This window comes from Phodopus roborovskii, unplaced genomic scaffold (genome assembly GCF_943737965.1).
Source record: "Phodopus roborovskii unplaced genomic scaffold, PHOROB, whole genome shotgun sequence".
In the NCBI taxonomy this organism is placed as follows: Eukaryota; Metazoa; Chordata; class Mammalia; order Rodentia; family Cricetidae; genus Phodopus; species Phodopus roborovskii.
Window position 1 is genome coordinate 15801765 of NW_026126408.1, and position 25479 is coordinate 15827243.

General features: G+C 45.3%; 1 protein-coding gene across 1 annotated transcript in view; it reads right to left on the reverse strand.

The window, feature by feature from the left end:
* LOC127220124 (calpain-13-like) overlaps positions 1-25479 on the reverse strand; it is a 67477-nt gene that overhangs the window by 32364 nt on the left and 9634 nt on the right. Inside the window, exons 2-8 of the mRNA XM_051181848.1 lie at positions 23504-23576; positions 22076-22191; positions 16793-16929; positions 11005-11179; positions 10132-10206; positions 5137-5222; positions 1049-1123 (exon numbers count right to left, since the gene is read on the reverse strand). Of these exons, the coding sequence (XP_051037805.1) occupies positions 1049-1123; positions 5137-5222; positions 10132-10206; positions 11005-11179; positions 16793-16929; positions 22076-22191; positions 23504-23576 (737 nt within the window). The remainder of the gene's footprint in view (positions 1-1048; positions 1124-5136; positions 5223-10131; positions 10207-11004; positions 11180-16792; positions 16930-22075; positions 22192-23503; positions 23577-25479) is intronic.

A 25479-nucleotide genomic window follows, 5' to 3' on the forward strand; every position in this document is an offset into this window, starting at 1 on the left:
ACACATACTAAATTTCTTCATTTTTTAATTATTTAAATTTGTTCAGATTATTTTGACCATGTTCTTACCTCTCATCCAACTCCCCCCCACTGCCCTCTCCACCCAACATCAAGTCCTTTCTCTTTCTCAAAAAAGAACAAGACAAAAAATGAAAATCAAAAAAGACAAACTAAAAAACAAACAAAATCAAAAACAAGCATGCCAAAAACTAGAGTCTGTTGGTTTACTACTTCTTGGCATTGAGCCTGTCCTGGAGTAAGGTTGATATGCCCAGTGACAGGCATAATACCTTTCCTGGCAGGTATTAATTGCAAAAGGCTTCTTGGTTAAGGGTGGGGCTTGGTGTCTACTTTCCCTTCTTGGTGCTGGGATTTTGTATGGCTTGAACCTGTGTTGGTCTGTGTATGCTGTCTTAGCTATACTTTATCAAGTTCATTTCCTTTCTCTGTTCCCCAAAGAGCATCTGAGGTCCCAGCCAGGCTCATTCTAGAGATCTGTCCTGCCATTCCTCTTTGTTTTCAGATACACATGTTACATCTTACCAAAATACGTCACTAAATAAACCAGAGAACCCTCCAAGAAATGGCTATCTTTTCTAAGATGTGCATGTAAGGCATGCCATGTGTTTTCAAGGTGTGGAGTCTTGAATAGCCATAAGCTGAGGACATTGATATCCCATCCAGGGCCAGGCTGGAAGATGCACCCCCACTTATTCTTCTGGGAGAGTCCTGCCAAAGCAAACTGGAGTGCTGAGTCCCCATACATGATGGAAATCAGAGATGACAATCATGCCTCTAAATTCAAACCTCTGAGAAACCATAGAAATGTACAGGAAATTCCAATCTCATCTCCAAGATAACCTTCCCACCAAGGAGAGGGGGCATAACCATTTGTCATCAAAGCTGTTGTGCTTTGGTACAGAAAATAGGCTACCTCTAAGCGGGTCTCTGTAACACCAATTTCCATCCTCAAAAAGTTTAAGTGAAATAGTTGGAATGGAGGGCTTGGGAAATGAACACTTCAAACATCCTTAAAGAAAGATAGATACCAAAACTCGCCATTGTCCTTGTTTTCATACAGTTGGCTTTTCCGTGGGTCACTGGTTTCCTCCCACTCCTGGGACCTGAGTATGGAGAGAAAGACCACACAGTGAGACCTCTCCCACATCACTGCAAGAGGGCCACGGTGACCTCAAATCACCTGCCCACTTTTGTAAAACTCTAGATGTCATACATGAGACAGAATACCCAACTTCTATCCTTCAATATCTGGCCTTTCCCACTCAATGTGATAGTCTCTAGTTCTGTCCATTTTCTTGCTAATACCATGTTTTTCATCTTCTTTATGACTGAATAACACTCTGTTGTATACATACCACACTTTGTTTCCAACATGTCTACTGGTGGTTGCCTAGGCCAACTCCATAAATTAACAATGGGAAAGGGGAAAGAGAACATGAGAGAATAATAAAGTGATCGAAATATATCTTATACATGTATGAGATGCCATAGTTTGTAAAATTAATGTACACTAATAAAAACTACCTCCCATCTTCAACCATCTTATTCTACTTCCATCACCAGGCTTGAACACAGAGCCCTTTGCTATGTCTACTTCTTGACAGTCACCAAAGATTGATTTATTGAGTCTTCCTCCTAGGCCCATCTCACAGATGCCTCACAGATGCCTCACAGATGCCTCACAGATGCCCTGGTCCCGCTCTCCCTTCTGTTACTCTTTCCTCCCTCATGGACATGTGGTTGTTCTCCCTGAACGTAGTCCTGCCCACTTTCCTACCCATTCTCCATACTGCCACTGAACCCGGCCCCCCAAAGTGGGAGCTTGATCATTTCATTTCCATGCTTAAAACATGCTGGTGGCATCCAGTCGCTGCCAGGCAAAGTTCAAACTCTTTAAGAAAACCATGGTCTCTGCCAGTCAACAGCCCCATGTTTAACCGGGCTGTTCCTGCCCCACCCCCAGCTTTGAACACTCTGTTCCAGCAATCATGAATTATCTTCATTCATTCCCCTCCCCACACCCACTTCTGGGCTTTCACCACGATGCTCCTGTGTAGGGAACACTCCTATCAATACTGACCTGCGACCTCTCGGGTGTCTCTTCACCTAACGGGTTCTCTGTGTGAAAAGCCTGGCTGAAGCTCTCTTGCTTCATACTGAGACCTGGCCCTTCCCTTGGGCTCCCATACACCTAGTCCTCTGTGTAGACATTGTTCCATTGCTGTTTATTTCTTTCTCTTTTTAGACTCCAGGTGCCCACAGAGCAGTGGCCTTGCTTTCCCCAATACCATCACAGGCATCTAACACACAACGCAACACATATTCTGTCTCTTTTTTGCTTAGTTAACTGAACAACAGAGATGACGTATTCCAGAAGCAAGTTCTGGGGTGGGGTGGGAAAGAGACCCTTCTAGGCAAAAGGCAACAGCTGTTCCTCCTTCAGCTTGTGCCTCAAAGTAGAAGCAAGCTCCACAGGCTATGAGCGCCAGAGGCTTAACAGTTTAATGAGATCTTTCCCATGATGGAGACTGTATTGGGAACAGGGGTCACCTCTCTGTCAGGACAGCAAGGGAGAGACCACCACCCAGGCTTCCAACTACTGGCTGAAGCAGTCAGATGTGTTATTGTAAAATGGCAATTTTATAATTAAGCGATAATTACATTTTCTGCAGTGTGTAAGGGAAAATAAATGTAGTGTAAATCAATATGCTATTGATTCATGCAAGTTTGCCTTTAAGTGTGTGCGACTGAAATTTCAATTATGGCTGAGATTAGACCATCCGGCTCTCACCATCCATCTCCATTCCTAAGGAGTAGGAAAGAAATTGACCACCTGCATAGAAACAGGGATTATGCGGTCCCCACCACTTCCTTCCAGCCTGGTTCTGGCAAGAGGCGGCTGACAATCAGCCGAGGGACCTGATCCTCCGGGGTGGGTACTGTTCTGCACCCACACTCCAGGTTAGGGGTTCCATCCATGTTCATTCCTGTAGGGTTTGAATAAAAGATTCTGGCCTGTTCTCCCGATCCTTGCCTCCTTTGCTGTAGCCCAGCAGGTTCCTAGCTAGGGAGAAGGACCCTACCTAGTGTCTCTTCTGAAACACATCCTATATCCTTGTCACAAGGACACCTCCTGTTCATCGCCATCTGTCACACTGCCTGAATATGCCCACCCATAGGATCTTTTTCTTCTCTGAGCTCCGATGTCTCTTGTGGCTTTTGCTAGTGGTGGAAGACACAAGGGAGAGATTAACCATTTTGAGTTTATTGTCTGCCGTCATCCCCGGAACATATTGTCAATGGTCTGATTTTTTTATTTCTATCAGCCAATCAAAATGTCCTCTGGGCCACATTCAGAAGTTTGGGTGCTGGGCATGGAGAACTGGGGACAGCCAGAGCTTATTCAGATTTACTTTGGAAAAAGTAAAAGATAATCTCCGTTAGGTGGCACAGATGCATACTTTTAGCCATTCCACATGCTTAGACTAAAGGGTGGAAAGTTCAAGGCCAGCTTAGGTGACAGGGTGAATGAATCAAGCCTCGACCAAGCAATAAAGCAAGACTCTGCTTCAAACAGATCATCAAGAAGGCTGAGAGTGTAGTGAAGTGGTTAAGAGCTTGCCTGGCATGCACGAGCCCTATGTTTAATCCCCAGGATGGAAGAAAGAAGGAAAAATTAAGAATAGAGGCAAGAGAAAAGAAGAAAGATGACAGTAAGGGAGGCATTTGAGGCTGGGTTGGTGCATGGCACATGCTTACCCAAATCCATTTCCCTTCTCCTGTTCTCCAAGGAGAATCAGAGGCACCAGCCACTATTATTCTACAGACCTGCCCTGATGTTTCTCTTCATCCTTCCCTTTCCCTCCCTCCCTCTCTCCTTCCTTTTTTCTCCTTCTCTCCCTTCCTCCATCATACTTCCATCTCACACTATTTGCTAATTGCCCATCCATGAGGCCAGGGACACACCAGGTGCAGAGCCCACAATGAATCAAGGGGTCTTGGCTCAGCTTGGCCCAGAGAGTCCAACTGGGATGCTAGCGGCTGGTCTAGTTACACTGGCTGTTTGCATGTGCCTTCCAGAGCTCACTGTGAACACTACTGATTTTCACTACTTGTTGGGTCCTGTTCTGTTTGTCTGACACATTGCATTTCCTTTCTGATCATGCCCCCACCCCCGACTGGCAATGAAGCTGCAGCCACTGTGGTGATGGCTTTTACAGGTCTGCACAGATCCTGAGTGAAATGTGACAGACCCATCCCCACTGGCCACCAAGAGGAGCAAATAAAGTATTGCTGCCTCTCTGTCTTCTCATCTTCTCCCTTTCAGTCACCAAGGCACCAGGGACTGAGGTGGGAGGAAGAGAAAACAATGGAAGGGACAAAAGACAAATATTGAATGTTCTCTCTCACATGTGGAAACTAGTTGTTCACAACAGGCAGTAGGGTACTGAAAATCAGACTATGGCAGCTGAGAATGACCGTCCTAGCACCTGGATGAAGATGCTGGGTACCCAGATGTTCAACAGGGTGTTGGAGACATAGCTACTCAGCAACTTCCATCATGAGCAAAGTGCACTACAGCCATGTAGGTACACTGAGTCTGGGTCAAGTGTCAGGGGTAAGCATCTGAATCTTCTCAATAAAGAGATCACCAGATCACTGTCTCATTTCCTCAGCTCTACCTGGCATGAGCCTACTTCACTCTGATCCTGTGGCATAATCAGCATCTGACTCCAAAGAATCCCTTCCAGGATGGATGCCTTTATTCCCCACCTGTCTTTTCCCAGGGGGGAAGCTTGGCTACATCCCACCTCTTTACCCTCTTTGCTAATCTTGGGTATATGAGATCTCAGAGCCTTTTGGGAGACAGGCTTTGGGTCTTCCCATTTGTATATGTATCATAGCATCTACCTAACCCAGTGTATGTTTTGTAACATGCACATATATGTATCTAATGAATGCCTGGAAAATGATTCCTGTGAGTATAAGTACATTCACATCCATAACCAGTGATGAACTGGCCAGGCCCAAAGTGAAGACTACAGTGGGCTAGCTAGAGACTTCCCAGGTGCTCAGCAAAGAACCCCCCACCTGCCCATGTTTCCAGCATTCATACCCATCTCTCCAGCGCCCTTTCCATTCTGTGTTGCCCCAGGGGTTCCAAAGGCGGATGATTTCTTCCCAGCCCTTCTGGTACCGAATCTGTAAGGAGGAACAGAAAAAGCAACAGTCAGGGTTTTCTGGCAAAAGTCAGCAGAGAGCTGAAGTATGAACTCAGCTCTCTTTTTTACCTCCCAGGACTACTTTAACTTTTGACCTCATTTGGCTACAGCCAGGAGAAAAATGAAAAGAAGAAGAAAAAAAAAATCAATGTCTCTCTTGCGGCTTGCATGGAGCTAGAATGAGAGAGGGAGAGAGGAGGGGGATGAAAATGACCCTTGTTTTGCTCGGCCCCCAGCAGGTACATGGATAGCTCCATCATGTTGGATGTTGTCTCCTGGAGCTGCTGAACTCAGGTTTAACTGCAGACACCAAGCATGGGCTGCTGCATTCAGCTGTAGGGAGATAGCTTTGTGGCCCCCTGTCTCCTAATCCCATGCCAGCAGCATGCCAGGGGCTGCAGTATAGTTTTCTTGTGAGTGAGAAGGCTGGTGTGACCAAGATAGGGATATCCTTGGAGCTGGGATAGCCTAGGCTAGTCTTCCTCATTCCCCATCTTTCTCCTGAACAGTCTATGAGAAGGTGGCTTCTAATAGCCTGACTGAACCTCCCTTCTGATGGGTGAATGCCCTTCTGTATGTATGTTTCTCTTATTGGTTGATGAGTAGAGCACTGATTGGCCAGTAGCCAGGTAGAAGGTGTGGGTAGGCTTGCCAGATGAGGAGAATTCTGGGGAGAAGTGGAGAGAAGATGCAAGGAGACACCATGTGGCCGAGGAAGGAGTAACAGGTCTGGACCCTTCTCCAGTAAAATAAGACCATGCGGAAATATTTAGATTAATAGGGATGGGTTAATAATTAAGAGAGAGCTAGCCAAAAAGAAGCCTGAGCCTTTGGCCAAACAGTTTATAATTAATATGTCTCTGTGTGCTTATTTGGGGCTAATCAGCTGTAGGACCTGGCTGGAAAAGAAACTCCTGCTATACCCTTTATCTTCACCCCACCTCCAACATGCAGGGTTTCACTTGTGCTCTTGCATTGGTTAGTGGGTGAGGGCTGAGGGATGTTACATCAGATAACAACAAGCCATCCAGCCCACACTTCTAGGAGCAAGGAGCCCTCAGCCTGGAGAGAGAATGCTGAAGCATGATTGAGTTGTAGCTGGGCTATTGATCTATGCTAATGTTGTCTATGAAGATGGAAAGCTTAGGGAAGGGGGGGGGGGTTGCCCATTGACTCTACAGCAGAGGAGGCTGAGGAACTCAACAGCCTCTCACTGGACAATGAAAGATTGTGCTGAGGTTCCAGCTAAGTTACTCTCAGTTCTCTGGGGTGGGTAGTTCTACAATCCTTGTCTTGCAGAGCAAAAGAAACAGAATTAGAATAAATAAACTTTCCCAAGACCATTGAGTAGGCAAGTGGCAGGCAGAGCGAGAATTCCTGTCCTAGTTGCTGTCAGTCCCCTAGGCCTAGCTTTAAATTTTGGAATTAGATACGGATAAAAGACTCCTTGATGTGGCTGTGACATTGCCCTCTGATGTAATCCAGTCTCCATGCTGAGGCCCATGTGATCTCTCATAGGTATGCTCTGAAGAGCAGTGTGGTACAAGGACTGGACCTTGGCTTGGAGAAAGGTCATTATTTTTCTTTCCAGGTCTGCCCTGTTTCTGAGCAGCGTGTACTGGAAGTTTGCTGATCCTCCAAAGGGCAGAGGCTCCTGGCACAAGCCCGGGCTCTCATCTTCTCTCACCTGCTCTAAGTCTCCCCTCAGCTGCCAGCATCTGCTGGTACCCACAAGGCAGGGTCACCCTGTGTGCCACAGAGCTTAATGAGCACCCCCTTCGGTGCCCAGTGGAATAGGGGACTCAGTTGGGCATAGGGAGGAGAAGTAGCCAGTGATTCAGAAGGGCTGAGAGCAGGGCTAAATGAGGCATGCAGATAAACACTCACCCCTTGGCCCAGGGGAGTTGCCAGCAGAGCAAGGTGCATAATAAAAAATGCCAGTTTCATTTATCTTCCTGCCTGTGTCCTGCCTGGAGGGAGGATGAGCAGATTAAAAAGCATACTACATTTACAGGCTGCTTTAATCTTAGCACTTGTAGCTCAGAATTATAGCCTTCTCGTTCTGGAGGGGGAGGAAGTCACCCACAAAGTGGGTCAAATCCCTGAGCCCTTGTGTCCTTTATGACCCTGCCCAGTTGGTAGCTATGTAGGCTGTGGCCAGGGGTGTAGAGGTCACAATCAAAGCTAAGGCCATGGATAGGGAAAAGAATGGGGTGGCTCATGGCTTCAGTGCTTCAACAATCCTCTTGACCTTGGTCAACCTTCTTAGCAAAGGTGTCACTGGGCAAAGGGTAGCCCAGGTAATCTGTTCTAAATAGCAGCTTCCATTGACTATTAATAGCTCTACTCCAGGAAAAGTGGTTTCATTGTTAATGGTTGATTAAAACCAAATAGCTCTAAAGAAGGTACTCTCAGAGCCTTTAAACTGTCAATGTACATTGCATCTCCAAGAGGCAGGAATGGTGAGAAGTATTCTCCAAATGTATTCATTTTCACAGAACAGCTCCTGGAGGTATATTCTGCAATGTGACACCTGCTCAGAACTGCAGGGCAGGATCATAAAGGCCACATCCTTTTGATCACCTGTCATCCCAGGTCAGACCACTCTCTCATCCCATGCTCACCACAGATATAACCAACTGATTACAGCTCTCTTTATCCAATTCTGTAAGCAATATCAAAGTCTTGTCTACCTAGAGACCCAGACAGCATAGTTAAGTGATAACAGTTGCCACATGAGATAAACTCTATTGGCAGTCCAGAGACTTGTCCACATCTGGAATAATGGAGCCATAGGAAATGGAGTGTCTACACATGGCCAGTGTGATGACAGTATTGACTATTCATGGAAGAGGTTGGGAGAATAGAACAGAGGGTCTGATGCACAGCTCTGAGGACTGGAGTTTGCAGCTACCATGACCTTGCTCATAGAAATTCCTTCTAAGCTGCTCTCATATTCTGTGATAGGGGAATAGTAGTGTCATTTTCTCAGGCCAAGGCCAAATGCATTCATGCATGCATGCAATTGCATCTATCCATTCGAGAAACATTTATTAGATACCTACTGTCTTCAAATATATTGATGCTAATTTATCATTTTGGAGGCAGGCAGGGGACAGAATAAGATTCCCCATGCTATGAACTAGGGCTTGAAACAATGGGATAACTGGCTTTAAGTTGGTGGATGGGAGAGACAGATTTGCACAAAAGCGTCAAGACAAGTTGAGAAGGCTACAGAGGGCATTTGGCACTCCACATTCCTTAGTTTACAGGTACCTGTAAGAGATCTGTCCTGAGGTTTGGAACTCTGTCTCTTAAGGTAGAGAAGCCATGTTTGGATTCAAGAGTAGGGACGGGCAGTGACAAAGAGTGCTGTGGAAAACCCTTGGGAGGTCAGGAAATGCTTCTACTATGCAGCTGTTTGATGATTGCAGATGCAAACATACAGGCTAGGTGCCAGGCAGCTATGTCACAAAGTCACATCTCTGTGTCTGTCAGAGAGATCCTTCCCCATCAGCTCTTATCATCTTCATTTCAGACCAGCTGGATTTCCATAGTGTTTTCTAGATGGATCATACTTTATGCAGCAACCACACACATTTTCACTTATCTGGAGTCAGTTCCATAGACTGCCCTCCCCTTTGTGGAGTCAAGTTGTACCTGAGCAGATAGAAGGAGCCACAAAGTGAACTTCCCAGCATCTGTTGGGTCACAGTAGGTCTGGGGGATTAAATGCAGGCTAATGGGCTGCAGGAGTGGGTAGATTTCTTCACATTCTTGTCCACTATGGGGAGCAAAGGGTGGCTCCTGGTCTCTTTCTTTCCCCAAGCTAGAAGACAAGGGTACCACGTGTCTTGAATTCACAGGTAGAATCCCATGCTCTGGATGTCAGAGTTACCCACTGTGGTGGTTTGAAGGAGAATGGCCTCCACAGGCTAATATATTTGAATGATTGGTCCACAGTTATTGGAACTGTTTGGGAAGGATTAGGAGGAGTGGCCTTGTTGTAGGAAGTGTGCATCTGAGGATGGGCTTTGAAATTACAAAAGCCTACACCAGGCCCAGGTGTTCTCTCTCTCTCTCATACACACACACACACACACACACACACACACACTCTCTCTCTCTCTCTCTCTCTCTCTCTCTCTCTTACACACACACACACATACATACACTCTCTCTGACACACACACACATATACTCTGTGTGTGTGTGTGGGGGGAGAGAGAGAGAGAGAGAGTAAGACAGAGAGAGACTCTCTCCTGTGGATCATGATGTGAAACTCTCAGTTACTGCTCTAGCACCATGCCTGCCTGCTTCCCACCATAGTGATTATGGTCTAAATCTATAAGCCAGCCCCAGTTAACTCATTATAAGAGTTACTTTGGTCAGGGTATCTCTTCACAGCAATGGAACAATGATTAAGACACCCACTGACCCAGGATCATCTGCTTATCTGAGAGAAAAGTAAATGCTATTATATTCTTTAAGTATGTGTAGTTTAGAGGGCCTTCGCTCTATCAGTTTAGTGTGTGTGTGTGACAAATGAAATAAATTTCAGAGTGAAGTGTTCTTCAGAGTCAACTAGGTGATTGATTCATTCTAGCTCCCTTCAGAGTAAATCCCCTATCTAACTAGATGCCCACTTCTGTTATTGCTCCACAGAGAACAAAGACAGGGTGGGTGGGTGGGGAGAAGGGTTATGGGGGAGAAGGGCCCTAAGCCCCATAACTTTAGATATGAATTGAGACTGCTAGAGGTGGAAGTTATGGGAGGGTGGGAGACAGAAATGCGCCTGTCAGCTATTGAGTTTTGCTGCTGTTATCTAACTCCGGCTCTTGTTTAAAGGGCCCTAGGAGACAGATGGCAGGGTAGTAGTTCAGCCTTACCTGCTCAGCTCCAGTCACTGTGTAGGCATGCTGGCTCACCAGTCCATTCTCCATCACCTCAGACTCGTCTGTCAGCTGCAGAAGAGAAGGGCAGACAGAGTTCTTTGGAAACACAGAAATATATATTCAGGTAGTAGCTAAGTTAATGAACTATCCCTGCCCCCAGCAGGAAGTGTGTGTGTGTGTGTGTGTGTGTGTGTGTGTGTGTGTGTGTGTGTGTGTGTGTGTAAAAGCCTTTCCAGGAGTGTTTCATGCCCAGGAGCTACCTACCCCACTCACTGAAATCACAGGACTCTGAGGACATAGGCTGCCTCCTCCACTTACCATTTGTCATGAGCAAGACACAGCATAACATGTGTCAGCAGGGTCTCCCATCCCAGACAACACCCCTGCTTCCCGGAAGGGACAGTGTGGCTTGGCCAATGTTTAAGACTACAGGAAGTGCCCTATAGACAGGGACCCGGGATCTTAGAATAGACTCAAATTATTTGGAGAGCATGCAAACCATGAGACCTGCCAGCTTATGACTGCTGAGAACTATGACTTTTTATAAATATAAAGAAAACACAAGGAATCTACCCATAGCTATAGTTGCCTTTTCTGACACCTCAGAAACCTTCCTGTCACCCTGGTCCGCATGCTGCTCTTGGTCATAAGGAAGCAGTATATGAGGATTTGGGGGTCCACTGCATTCTCATTGTGCACAGCACCCTCTAGCTGTGTGACCCTGAGACTTCACTTAATCTCTCTGAGCTCATTTCCTTCTCAAGGATATGATTTTGGAATCCCTGTCTCCTCCCAAGCTAAGGACACTGGGTGCACACTCCCAGGTGAAGAAAAATGTCTTTACCAAGGAAGCCCCCAGCTACTCACCCCTTTTGGGGTGGCGCAGGCCACCATTGAGCCTGCCTTGACTGCGGTCTTCACTGCCATCAGTATCTCAGAGGGGGAGGAGTGCAGGTTAATGATGGTGACCACTCCTCCCGTGAGGTCCACCAGGGCATCAGGAAGGTAGCCATAGTGTATCTGGGAATAGGAGCCAAGCAGCCTGGGAGGAGGAGGTCAGGTTAGCCCTGAAGCAGGAGATTTCCCATCAACCCTATGCATGTCCCTAGGAGGGAAAGCCAGGGTGAGCCAGCCCCTAGAAAACACTGAATGCTATTTTGATGAGAATTTTTGTTGTCATTTCCTTGGTCTGAAGACACAGTAAGCCCTAACATATGTAGGGCCACCCTAGGTACATGCTCAAAGATGTACCTAGGGTGGCCTCCTCCCCACCCCCAAAGAGCTCACAATCAACATCCCCAAGTTCAGCCCAGCAATGAAAAGCCTTTGTTTTCACTCTTGGAAAACTGACCCAGACCCTTGAGTATAATGCTACCCCAGAAATGAAGAGGCTGAAAGGCTTTAGTGAAGGTGGCCTAGGTAGAGATGAGTCTGGCCATACATTACATACCCTCGTACCTGCTCTCTAGACGCCTCTCGCACCCCCTCAGCCTTTGACCTTCCATTTCTGTGCTCACACCTCAAAATATCTCTGGCCTCGTCTCAGCTTTGCCTTCTGATTTTGCTTCAGATCTGTGTTTGAACCCTGCTCATCACTTCCTGGCTATATGATGGCAGGATTTGACTTAGCCTCTAGAGGCCTGTTTCAAAAACCCATCACACATTATCAAGGTTCTGCCCTTGGCTCCCCTTGTAAGCTTTCAATGCCTGGAAGGACACTGAGCTTTCTCAGGGTCCCTTTGCATGTTGGAAGAGAAGACATATGTATTTGCCTCACTGAGGTAAGTGAATGTGGGCAGAACAGGGAAAGCCTCTGGCCATGGCCAGCATCTGTGTGTCTCCTTCTCCCTGCTCTAGGTCATTCTGTCTTCCACACCAGAGCTTGGCATCAAGACATAATCTCTTTAGAAAGGGTTGTCAATGATCACAAATCAAGCTTTCTGACCTGGTGGGGTATCTACTTCTACAAGTAAGTAACTACGGGAGATAGAAGCCAGACTGGTCCCAGCCTAGGGTCCTCAACTCTGAGTTAAGGTTCATGTGGGTAAAGAGAGTGCTGGAGATATCTCAGGGAGGGAAAATCAAGTCGGAGAGGTTCCCAGAGCCAGTAGAACAGCAGTTCTCAACCTTCCCAATGCTATGGCACTTTAATATAGTTCCCTGTGTTGTGGTGACTCCCAACCAGAAATCATTGCTGCTTTACAACTATAACCTTGCTACTGTTATGAATTGTAATGTAAATATCTGATATGCAGGGTCTCTGGTATGTGCCTCCTGTAGAAGGGCCATTTGACAACCCCCCCAAGGGGTTTCAACCCACAGGTTGAGAACTGCTGCAGTTAAGCACGGTGGACCTAGAGAGTAGACAATAGGGCTAGAGGAAGCCTGTGGTCTCAGGGAGAAAGGACATTGGAACAGTAACAGTGGTATCAATAAAGCTGGAGTCATTGGGTCAGACTCTCAGTGGGGTGAACTGTGGGTTCCTAAACTATAGCCATAGTAGGGTATGAAGGGTGGAGCTGGAGATCTGAGGATAGTCTCCTGGGTATAGGAGCTGCCCTCCCCTCTGTCCCTGATAGATCCCTGTGCATCTGTCCCCTACCGGCAAGCAGATGCAGATCCTTTCACTGGTGAGGGTCAGAGCCCCTACCACGACTCTTTGGGAGTCTCAGCCTGGGTCCACTCTCACCTTTATCAAGGTATTTGACCTTGAAGATGACCTTTTGCCATTTTGTTTTTTGGAATTTTATTAGACACAACAGGGTGGACTAGGTCATGCTGGGGCCCACAGATACTCCTATTTCTACCTTGGTCATGCTCCTCTTAGAACCACATACAATTCCAGCCAAATCACATTAGCAAATGTGTGTTAAACAGCAACTGTGTCTCAGGCACACATGCCAAGTTTGCTAAGGAAAACCCCTTATTACAGAAACCTAAGGATCCACAGACCAAAAGGGCAAATTGACAGGGTCACTTGTGACATTTACCCACATTGTTTAAAATGAGTGCTGATCTTATCTCCCCCCTCCCACCTCACTATAACCTCAAGATCAGATCAGCTTTAAATTCTTTATCTCCACAGTATTTGCTCAGTCAGTGACACAGGTTCCCTTTGATCAGGGTTATGATCAGGGTTGACTCTTGGTGTCATAGGTCTTTACTGAGGACAACTAACTTAACAAGGATCACTCCAAAGTCCATTAGTACTTCACTGAACCAGTCTTTTGTACCTGAGCCAAGGGTCCCTCCCAACTCTAAGCAGGACCCGTGAAGGTGGTTGTTCTGGTAAAGCAACCACTCCTCTTCTCTAATATATCCCATCTGGATGGCCCTGGGCTTCACCTGACGTCTGGTACCCACATTATTCTGCTGTCAAAACAGAGATAACCACACACAATGGAAGGGCTCCCTGTTTACTCTGCAACAGTCAGCACTTCTCATGTCTTCCAGAACTTTCTCTCTGTGTCTGTCCTCTGTGCCTACAGAGCCTGTTCCAGTAGCAGTTAGGTGTTTTGACAAAGAGTTGGTTTTCTTTACATTAAGATGAAGGATTGTGGATCCCGCTGATGCTCCAGGAACATGGCAATTATTCTTAGCCCCAATTGCTGACAGAAAAAATGAGGGAGGGATGGAAAGAGAGAAAGAGAGAGAGAGAGAGAGAGAGAGAGAGAGAATTCAGAGCAAGCCTGTCTGGATCTCTCTGCTTGAGCCCTGTCTTGAGGAAATGACTATCTCCATGCTCTGACAAAATAGACGACTCCAGATGTCTAAACTTGAGCCCAACAGGAGGCTGAGATGCTGCAGTTTCTGACACACAGAGACACTGAAATGGCCGATGTGCAGCCTGCCAGATCTTGTCCCCATCTCTTCAATCTCTAAACACAGATTGCTCTGCCTGACACTTGACCTATCTGAATAATTTACTTCCAGACTCCCCAGACTCCCCAGAACTGGTGGTCCACATGTCCACTGGGCTGTTTCTGTGCTCTCCAAGGGGCAGTAGCCTCTGCCACAGACAGCTATGCTTTCCATATTTGTGTGTGGGTCCCTTTGTCAGGCAACAAACAAGATGGATCTCTTTCTGGGCAACTAAAAATATCAAGAACACCATAGAAAGAAGCTGGGGGCTCAGCTCTTGGTCCCAGCTTGGTCTTGACCATTCTGACCTTGGGCATGGGATGTGTCCCCTTGGAGCCCTAGTTTTCTCATCCCTCACAGGAGGGAGGCTCTGAGTTGCTGGCATTCACTCTTGCATTCCGCAACTCTTCTCTTTGGGTGGGTGGGAGAAAAGCTTTTAAATAGCTTTAATAGTTTGAAACATTTTATCCCCAGCTAGATTTCTTTAGGTGGGAGAAATATGGGATTTGGGCCCATTCTCCCATTTCTTTTCAAGCTGAATGATTGCTTTAGGTCAGCTGTTAATAAAGTGGGGTCAAAGTCATCATTTCTGTCCCCAAGCTTTCTAATTCTCCCCGGCACCCTTTTTTTACATAAGGGGAAAAAAAAAGAGGCCCAGAAGTGATAACGGTGGGATCTAGCCTGGAAAGATAATGGAAATGTTTGTGTAAGTAGCTTAGGAGTGAATTAACCTCCCAGAATGCCTGCTCTGGTTCAACAGCCTTGGCGGTTATCTAGACTTTTTTTCTCCAATGCGAACTCACAGCTCTTCCCAACAAAAGAAAGGAGAAATAACTTCCGTTTTTTTTTCCCCCATAAATTGCCTTTAAAAAAAGAAAGAATAAACACAAAGAGATCTAGAGGAAAGCCTTCATCTAGACTGTGAATCCAGCCAGGCTGCAGCCCTACTACTTGAGGTCCTGGGTAGGTGTGCAAGAAATTCCATAGCCTATATCTGTTGTCTCAAGGTAGCTCAGAGGCTCAGCTTCATGTGTGAATGGGGAGTCTTCCAACCCTGTGTCCCTTTCTCCTGTTCCTTTTCTCTCCCAAGGATGTGGACTATATCATGGTCTTCCTCCTGTGAGCTATGACCCTCCCCACCCAGAAGTGTATTTTCTCTATGTCTCTGCCCATGCGGCGTTCTCCTGGGGAAAACACTCTCATCCATGGTGCTTGCTCACAGGGCTCGATGGCTACTGAGCCCTGGCCACGGTTGAGAAGACCAATGGGGACCCAGAATAAGCCTGGCTAGTTCAACTGCCAGTCTCTGCAACTGGAGCCTTGTAAAAAGCAGAAAATATGGTAGAAGGAGCAGACTAAAGCCAGAGAGAGGGGGGGGGGAGGAGGGAGGGAGGGAGGGAGGGAGGGAGGGAGGGAGGGAGGGAGGGAGGGAGGGAGGGAGGGAGGGAGAGGAGCAAGACCATGGGGTCAAGCTCTGCTACAAGGAGTCAGGAGGCAGAGCATCCTGAGGGAGGTGAAGTTAGTGGCCTCAGCAGAGATGAGACCTGGTGTCAGGTAGGCTGCTGGGTTTCTTCCTCCCTCCAGTCATTGAAGGATGCTTAATTTGCAATGTTTCTTTCTTCTGTGTTCTTGAAAAATGCATACAGCAGTGGCTGTAATATTAACGTCTATAAACTCTTCATATTTTTCTGTGCAGTGTTTCTTGCCCCATTTGTTTAGAGCCCGCCCTCCAAAGATTAGCCTGGGCTTAGATTGCATATGTGGCTTCTGACTGCTGTGTGGCTGTCCATGGAGTACACCCACCCCATGGTAGCTATGCATCCTGGCATGCATACTTCATACCAAATCCACAGTGCCATCAAGGACAGCCCAGGCCTGTCCCCTTAGAGCCCCTCTAGGAATGCCCTCATAGGGGTGTGACACATGCCTGTGAGTAATCTAAGAGTAGTCAAGTGGTCCTTAGAAGGTGATCTCAGGGTATGTCCATCAGCCTGTTTCCTAGATTCCCCACATACTGGCATTCTCTTGGCCTTACCTAGCTTTGACTTTTGCAGTCTGAGAACATAGAAGAATGCTATCTTACTTTTTAAAATTTGAATTTTTTCTTTTTTGGTTGTAGGAACACTGACCCTCTCTCAGGCATTGTAAGAGTCTTTAGAACAGTGCTTTACTCTATATAGATGTGTGTATGCATATCATTATACATATTCACTTCAGCCAGGCTGCTCAAGTGTCTGAGGCAGTGCCAAACACAGTGCCTGGCATATGGTAAAATGTTCAGTGGGCATCTGTTGAATAAGTAACCCTAAAAGGCTAAGAAAAACAAGTGAGCTGGGGTGCATGCAAATTCTGAGCTTGTTAGGACCACAAGGTGGCCCCTAAGCTTTCTGTGTGACCCACAAGAGAAGGAGAAAGTCCTGCTCATCTACCACTCCCTGCCACAAATGAGATCTCATAGCATCCACATGGGACCCTCAGTTCCTGGACCACAGTTTAAGTGTTCCACCCAAGTGGAAACAAATGGGCAGTGTTTGTTTGTTTGTTTTGAGACAAGGTCTCACTAATGTAGCCTTGGCTGGCATGATCCCCACAATGTAGACCAAGCTGGTTACAAAGATCCACCTGCCTCAGCTTCCCAATGCTGGGATCAAAGGTGTGGCCCAGGACATTGCTTGAATTCAAAACAGATACTGTGAGATGCAGAGCCAGCTGGCAGGAAGCATCTGTGAGGGCAAGGCATTGGGCAGGCCAGAGCCAGCACTGAAACTGGGCAGAGAGACTGGCCCACACTTACTTGGCATAGGCTTTCTCCATCAGGCAGGGCCAAAATTCCTGGTTGCCTCTTCGAGGATGCACAAAGAGGAAGTTCTTGCCTATGACAGGCAATCGGTCATCAACCACTACTTCCACCCACTGGCCACATTGCCAGAACTGGGAGAAAGACAAAGATGTGTCTTAGTATAGCTGGAGCATCAGGGAGTTTCTATAACTTTCTGGCATAAGCAAAAACATTTTTGTAACTTAACTCCCACGACCCAATAACAAACTCAATCCAGAGCAGTATCATAGCCCAAAGGGCATATGCACATCATTTCCAATGGCAAGAGGGGAAAATGAGGTGTCAATCAAGACTACAAGTCAATTAGCTAAGGGAAATCTAAGCAGGGAAGATGGATGTACAGGGTCTACTTCGACTTTGCAATTAACTGTAGCCTTATTTTGACAAATCCTTTGCAAGCTTTGATCAGACACAGGAGAGTCCAGATCTTTCTTGCACTCACAGGGCAGCAGGGGAAACATATGTTAAATTACAAGAAGAGTGGCAGGTGCAGGGCTGTGGCAGGGCAGGACAACTGACCTGGAGCTGAGGGCTCCAGGAAGGAAGCATGACAGGCATATTGAAAATGCACCTCAAATGATGAAGACAGAATGGGCAAAGGCCTCGAGGCAGAATGATGTGGCTGGCTCAGGAGGACTGAACAGTGACAGCCTAACTCTGGCTATTCTGTCCTCATGTCACACTGGCCTTGCTATTATAATAGAGAAATGAAACTGGCTGGCGCTCTTCCTGCTAAGAGCACAAATGAGCCAGATGTTCCCTCTCCAAAGCAGACTGCTTTCAAAGTATCCAACTCTAAATGGTTCACCCAGGGACATCAGCAAATGAGGAACAGTCATTCCAAAGGTAGCCTTTTAAGTTTCTTTGTTGGTTTCCATTGGGCTGTATGGAGCAGTAGGACCTCTGGTTTAGGGCTGAACTGAGTGAAGGTAAGTCCTCTCCAGGTGGGTTTGCTAAAGTGGGGTGGATGTAAGCTCTCATCCACACCATCTTTTCCACAGCTCGATGTCTCAGGTTTGTCACACCCCCCTGAGGACACACTATTAGAGACTGAGATGTCAGTGGAAACAAGGTAAAGATGTTTTCATGGTCATTAGTGAGCCAGGGCTTGGACACAACTGAATGAATGTTTCTCTTGAAGCAACCAGTAAGCAGTGTAGGCAGTGAAGTTCAGGAAACAGGAATGCTATTGAGAGCCATCAAGGAAAGCTAATCACAGTCTCCAGAGGGTAGACAAGAAGGCCATTCAAACTTTGGACTTACTTGGGTAAACATAGAGAGAATACTGTCGTCCAGTTGGTAGGACTATGCCTGAATTTTGGTTTTATCTCTTATTATCTAATAACAGTTATTAGGCAAGACCCTTGACTCCATTTCCAGTCTGTCAAATGTTGGTAAGAGGAAAGAACTATTTAGGAGGCTAACACTGAGACTAGATGAGAAAGTGAGAGGGACAGAGTAGTTTTGAGCCATTATGATTTGGGGAATTGAATGGCTGCTTTGTTCAGCAACCAGGATGGTGTCATGACAAATAAGAGTGCACTAGGACAAGGGAACTATTATGGTCAGTTTTGTCTTAGAAACCATTCTCATGTAGACTGATCAAACATGCTTTCTCTATGCAAGGAGAAGACCAGGTAAGATTGCTGTTGCTAGAGATCAAGAATACACACACACACACACACACACATACACACACACACACACACACACACACACACGGCATATGTATACAATTAATTATGTAAAACATGATGAGCTTTCATTATAATTATGCATATTTAAATAAGCATTAAACATAGGCATAAATAACATAATACAAAGAAAAAAAAATAAAGCAAATTGACTGATGGTCAGGAATGTGACCATGTCCTATTTCCTGGGTGAAGAGGACAGACATATGGACAGTGTTTAAACTTCAAAAACCATGCAGGTGCCATTTTGCCAATGTCATGGGCCTGACATAGAAATAAGAATTCTTCTAGGCAAAGCATCTGAGGTGCCTGGGTACTGTGTCCTTTGTAGAAACAGTGCAAGTTCAGAGTGTTATGGAGAGACCTATGGAAGTCAGAACTGGAGTTGATACTGGGGAGCTTTTACTACATTTGTTGGTCTCTCTCTCTCTTATCTCTCTCTTCTCTCTCTCTCTCTCTCTCTCTCTCTCTCTCTCTCTCTCTCTCTCTGCCTGTGTGTAGATCAAAGGACAATTTGTAGGAACCAGGTGTATCATTTTGCCACATGGGACTGGCTAGTTTACCTTAGGGTAAGGGCAGAGTGTATTCCACTGGATCTTTGATTATCCTAACCATATAAGGCATGGCCCAGCAATGCTAGCAGTCCTATGGCGAGCCTGTGCTCAGTTCAGTTCCATATGTTCTCTGGTGCCCCTTAGTGTGGCCTTTGGATCACTACCAGTACCAACATCACTAATGACCCTGTTAGAAGTATTGGAATTTGTAAAGAGGGGAACAGGATTAAGAAAAAAAGAGGACCAGCAATGATAGAATATAAACTAGCAACAGAAGAGGTTAGTCTTTAGTCTGAATGTCTCATTCACCTTCAGGAAAGAGTATGTGTGTATTTATGTGTATATATTTGTATAGATGGGCATGTGTGTATGTATGCCTGTGTGTGTGCATAGTGCCATGACAGAGCCATCTCCATAGTCCAAGAATAATTATTTTAAAAGTTACGTATGTGTGTGTGCATGTGTGCACACGCATGCACGTGTGCATGTACATGTGTGCATGTGTCCATAGAGGCCAGAAGATGATATCAGTTCCTTCAGAGCTAGAGTTGAGGGCAGTTAAAGCCATTCAATGTAGATGCTAGGAACTGAACTCAGCAAGAGCAGTATGTTCTGTCAACTGCTGAGCCATCTCTCCATTTCCCAAGAGTAATTTTTAAATGGTATACATCTGAATGTACTCTAAAGAAATTTCTGAATTCCAAGGAGAGACAGCCACTTAGAGACTTGAAGTTTGACAGCACATTTACATATAAAGTTGACTGACACTGGACTTTTCCACAACAATGGAAATAAGACGATAAGACAATGGGAGTTTTGAGGTAAAGGGACATGACAGGATAATGCAGATGGCAGAGGGTGTGTCTGTGTGTCTACTATCAGGCACATGTGGAGGTCAGAGGACTACCTGCTGGAATTGGTTTTATCCTTCTACCATGTACATCCTGGGTCTTGAACATGGGTCATCAGGCCCATCTTTCTGGCTCACAAATAACAAGGTAATACATGAACTATCAGAGAATCTCAGGATCAACTTTAAGACATTATATTGAGAAACACTCTTCCTGGTAAAGCATAAATATTAGTAGGTAACTCCAGTTATCTGTGGGTATAAGGACAAATCTTTAGATTATTGTCAGGGACTGTGGTGATTTAGTAAAGTAATGGTTTTTGATTCTCCTCCAAGATAAATGACTTCATTAGCACTGATTAGTTAGGTAGGTCCCCAGGACCAGGAATGTTTTCCCTCTTATTGAGAAGGTATAAGCCCAATTAGAGAGTTGTTGGTTACTACCAAGGTCTGTGAGCCACTACAGTACCCGCAGGGTTATTGTGCTATGCTGGTCCTTGTTGTGGTTCATTGGCATCATAGCTAGGTAGGATTGTTGGTTGTCTCCCTCCTTCTGGTACCCTGAAAGCCAGTTCTCATACAGGTGAGTAACATTAAATGGATGGAGAAGATTATGTTTAGGTATATATGTATGCATGTACATATACATACAGGCATATATTAACAATTAATGAAAAAAGAGGCCATGAGTTTGGCAGAGAGCAAAGAGGCATATATGGAAGAGTTTGGATGGAGGAAAGGAAAGGGAGAAATACTGTGGTTATATTATCTCAAAAATAAAAATAAAAAAATAACTCCAAGAGAAACTAGTGATGCAAACCAATTAATAGTGGCTGAATACACCAGTAGAGTTCAGGAAGTCATATTTTCAAAAGAGGTGGAGTGAGTTAATGTAACTATTGTCTATTATTCTTTGCTTTTTTTCTACTTTGCTGAATGTTTGATTAGCAAACACTACGCAAATTATTTCAAATAACAAACTATGTAATAGTTCACTTTACAGAACTAGTATAACTCAAGCATGATTAAAAAAAATAACATAATGCAGACAGTAACTTCCAACATGACCCAGGCACAGAGATTCTAATGAAACCCTTAACCAACTGAAGCTGGCAGCACCAGGGAGACCCCTTCCTGAAATCAAGAGGAGGTAAGAATCTGACTCTTGTCACTCTGATTCAATGGGTATGACAATGACAAAAGAAGAAAAATAACAACTAGGGGCCTTAAGGGAGAAGAAACAACTCCATCTGCTTGAAGATCACATCATGAGGTAATTAAAATATTCCAGATTCAAACACAGATTAAAAAAAGGGGGACTAGAGAGGGAGTTTGGCAAGGTGTCCAGACACTTTACTGTGCAATAGCTGGCCATTTTTCTCTTTTTCAGCAACATCTACTTGGAAAGTGGTGTGGTGGTGGTGGGGGGAGCCAGAAGAACTTCACATTGGCTATAGAGTTGTAAAATACTGGAGAATAAATTTATCAAGAAGTGTATAGCACCAATACGAAAACATAACTGTTAACATTTTATGGGAAAGCATAAAACCACTTCTGAATAAATAGAAAGATATACCATGTTTCTGGAAAGGAATAATTAAAACAATAAAAATGTAATTTTTCCAAATTAATACATAAATTGCACACTGTTCCATTCTACATCACAATGGCTTTTCTGTTTAATTAGACAAAATTATTTTAAAATTCCCAAGGAGGAGAAATGTGCAAGGATTACCACAGTATTTGAGAAAAGAAGAATGGATAATGAAACAGAACATATCTTCCCAGATGCTCAATTTCCTACAGTACTTCTGTCACTAGTATCATGGTGTGGTACAGGAATAAGAGACAAGGACTCGGTGGTTACTGCCATTAGGTTCTAGGTTCTTTCACTACTTGTCACATACCCCTCAGAATATGCCCAAAGGACTCCTTTGCATCCTGATCCTACCATTTCTATTTCCATGCAAACATCTCACCTCACCTTCTCTATGTGTGGCTGGGCCATACATGAAAGGCAGAACCATGCTTTGGAAGAGGAAAGGTCATTAACATATGGATGTCACTCCCAGTTCAGGCTCCCAGGCCTGACTCACAAGAGTTCCCCATCATAGAAGGAGTGAACTTGTGGTGCACATACCCGGAACCGGAAAATGCCAGCATACTGGTGTGAATAGCTTTGGCCCATCAGGATCTTCTGCAGACACTTTGGGTTCTGGGTCAGGGAGCCCAGTGCTGCCAGGAACCAGCAGTCTCCTGGGAAGGAATAAAGCCATAATGGAAACTGATTGTAACCAGAAATCACACCCCTTGAATTTACAGGTTGTGGATACCAGAGTTAGCAAATCTTCCTATAATAGAGTGAATATCAATCAGAAATCTTTGAGATCAGAACATTTTCCAATGATTTTAAATTTTGAACTATTTTCACATACATTATAAACTATTGTGGGAATGTGACCCACATTTAAATATGAATTCCTTTAATGCTTCACATATATCTCTCTCATACACCCAAAATGGAGGTAAATTTAAGGCTTATTTTTCACACCTGTGTTTTGACCATGACCTTTTGTGTGAGCACAGGTATGGAGCTTCCTTCCTGTGATTCTGTGTTGTACTCACAGCATTTCAGAGTTTGGAACAGTTAAAATTTTGGGGTTTGGAGTTAAGGGTAGCCAAGCTATGCTGAAGTTTTGCTCTCTGAGGGAGGAATGCTGTGGTGAGGATTTACTAAGCCAGTTCCAAGTGAGATAGAGAGGAAGTGTTAGTGCTGGTGATATAGGTATTGGGGGTCATGGGTGGAGCAAGGTCTGGTGAGGAAAGCCAGGGAAGCACCAACTAGGCTTTGGCAATTAAGGTGTCCAACTTGCTCCCTGTTTTTTTTTTTTCCTAGAGTTTTCCAGGGCTGAGATCCAGAATTTTTTTCATGTTTTATTTTTATTTATTTATTTATCACAGAACAGAATTGGCAATGGTACTTTATACAATGCAGAAAATGCACCTGTGTTTTTCTTTGCTAATGTTTTCCCTACCCCTTTCTATATAGGGAACTCTCCAGCCCATGCAGGCATTTTCTCTGCTTCCTCTTGATGGATGAGTAGCCTTGACCTTCTCCACAAGTATTGATGTGAGCTCTTCTAAATATGCTTCCCTCCTGTCTCAGTCTCCCCTTTCATTGTCAACACCATCAATTCTCTGAATGGTGGGCACTGTGCTCAGAGCAGAAATGGCAGAGACCCTCAGAGGTGTCCTTCTTTTCTCCAGTTAGGGGAAACTAATGGGAAGATTACAGGCTGATAGCTGGCTAAGTGTCTATGAACTTGGCTTAAGACTATAATTTCCCATCTGGGTGCGGGTGGTACACACCTTTAGTCCCAGCACCTGGGAGATAGGAGCAGGCTGATCTCTGTGAGTTTGAGGCGAGCCTGGTCTGCAGTGCTAGTTTAAGGACAGCTAGGGCTGTTGTTGCACAGAGAAACTCAGTTTTGATCCTCCCCCCAAAGATTATGATTTCCCATTAGAAGTCCAAGTCAAAAGGCTGGGATTGGGGCTGTGGAGTTCTTACCTGCTCTCCCTTGCTGGATGTCAAATCTGCTTGCACCTTCCAGGATGAAGTGAGGAGGGTCCTCTGATAAATCCTTACAAAAGACAATGAAAGGCTATAAGCCTCTTTCATCCTTTTTGCCTCAGTGTGGTACCCACAGCATCATTCACTTTGTCTTTGAGGGATAGAGGTTAATTCTTAAATAGGTGCTTAAAATAAGAATTAGGAAACTTTCCTTTGTTCTTTGGGTTTTATGGATCTTGGGAAAGCAGGTGTCAAAGGGGTGTGTATGTAGCTGACAAGACAGGCAATAAACGCACAAAGAAACTACACAAGGAAACTTCATAAATAAGGTCTGAAGATCTTTATATCAAATAGCAGTCATCCTGTCTGCTCCCAACAAGCCTGTGTTTTATTAGATGGTTATAAACAAATAAAAGTGAATAGGATCCATTCGTCAGAAGAGACTTTGAAAAATATCAGGACTACACTTTCTCTGAGTAAAGCTTTTCCTAGAAAATGGCTGTCTTAGTTGGGGTTTCTATTGCTTCAGTGGAACTCCATGATCAAAAAGCAAGTAGGGGAGGAAAGGGTTTACTTGGCTTACATTGCTGCTCATCACTGAAGGAAATCAGGACAAGAACTCAAGCACTTCAGGAACCTGGAGGCAGGAGCTTATGCAGAGGTCATGGAGGGTGCTACTTACTGGTTTGCTTTCCATGGCTTGCTCAATCTACCTTCTTATAGAACCCAGAGCCACCAGCTCTGGGATGGCCCCACCCACCACGGACTGGGCCCTTAGCATTCATTTCTAACTGAGAAAACGCCTTACAGCTGGATGGAATAGAGGCATTTCCTCAGCCTGGGCTCCCTCATCTCTGATGACTCCAGCGTGTGTCAAGCTAACACACACTACCAGCAAGTACAACTGCATACCTCAGAAATCAGCTTGGTCAATCACAACTCACATGCTACCTGGGACATGAGGTTAGAATTACTCAGATCTTTGGCTCTCCCTCGCCTCCTCACAGACTGAGTCTGGGAAACCTCTATCAGTCCCTGGCATCTAGTCCCCAGTCACACCCCCACACTTACCTGCCACAGAAGAGGAATGACACGGTGTCACAGTGTGGCATCTGGGAGAATTTGGAGGACTCTGAGCAGATATGAATATTATAAAAATTTCTAATCTTTTGGGCACACCGGAGTAAAGCAGTGCTCCTCTTCCAGAGTCCCCCGGCCCTCTAAACTTGCTTCCTTCAGGGAGGCCCCTGTAACCTCTCTGTGTGACTCTTTTACTGTATATGTTTGCATAATTTGGTAACTGTTCCACTATTGTTTCCTTTCACACTAACATAAGTCCACAGAGAGCAGGGCCTCAGCAGTCACAAACGGACAGAGACCTACAATCTGCATTTTCTCTAGCAAGGGCATCTTCCTACCAGCCTTCATTCGCTTTCTTGGCAATGAATTGGCCCCATAAGATGCCAGGAGAGGCACAGTTTGGCTCTCTGATGAAGCCTTCTGTTACAACCATGGCCAGGGTATAAGGATTCAGGCATTATTCTGGCCTGCCTATCACCTGGCAGAATGCACTCAGGCAGTACCCTGATCAGCCCAGGTACAAAGGACCCCTTTAAAAGAAAGACTCCACCCACTTACGCTTTCTTTTTTCGCCCCCTCTTTCCCTCTGTTTTGTGCTATTCCCTGGGGCAGACAGGATTTTTCCTATCTCCTCTTCCCTTCCGTCCCTTTTCTGTCTCTGTGTCTGTTTATCTTTTTTCTCTTTTCTCTCCCCTCCCTTCCCTTTCTAATAAAACTTCTCACTTAAGCTCTGTCTGCTTAGCATGTTTGTTGTGCCCCGCCCCCTGCCTCATCATCATCCTTGGAATCCACCAAGGTTCCTCATGCTTATTCCTAACACAGGGTGTAATTGGAAATCTACCTAGTTCACACAAGTAGGAAAAACTGTTCTGAGGGGCCATAGTCCTATGCAC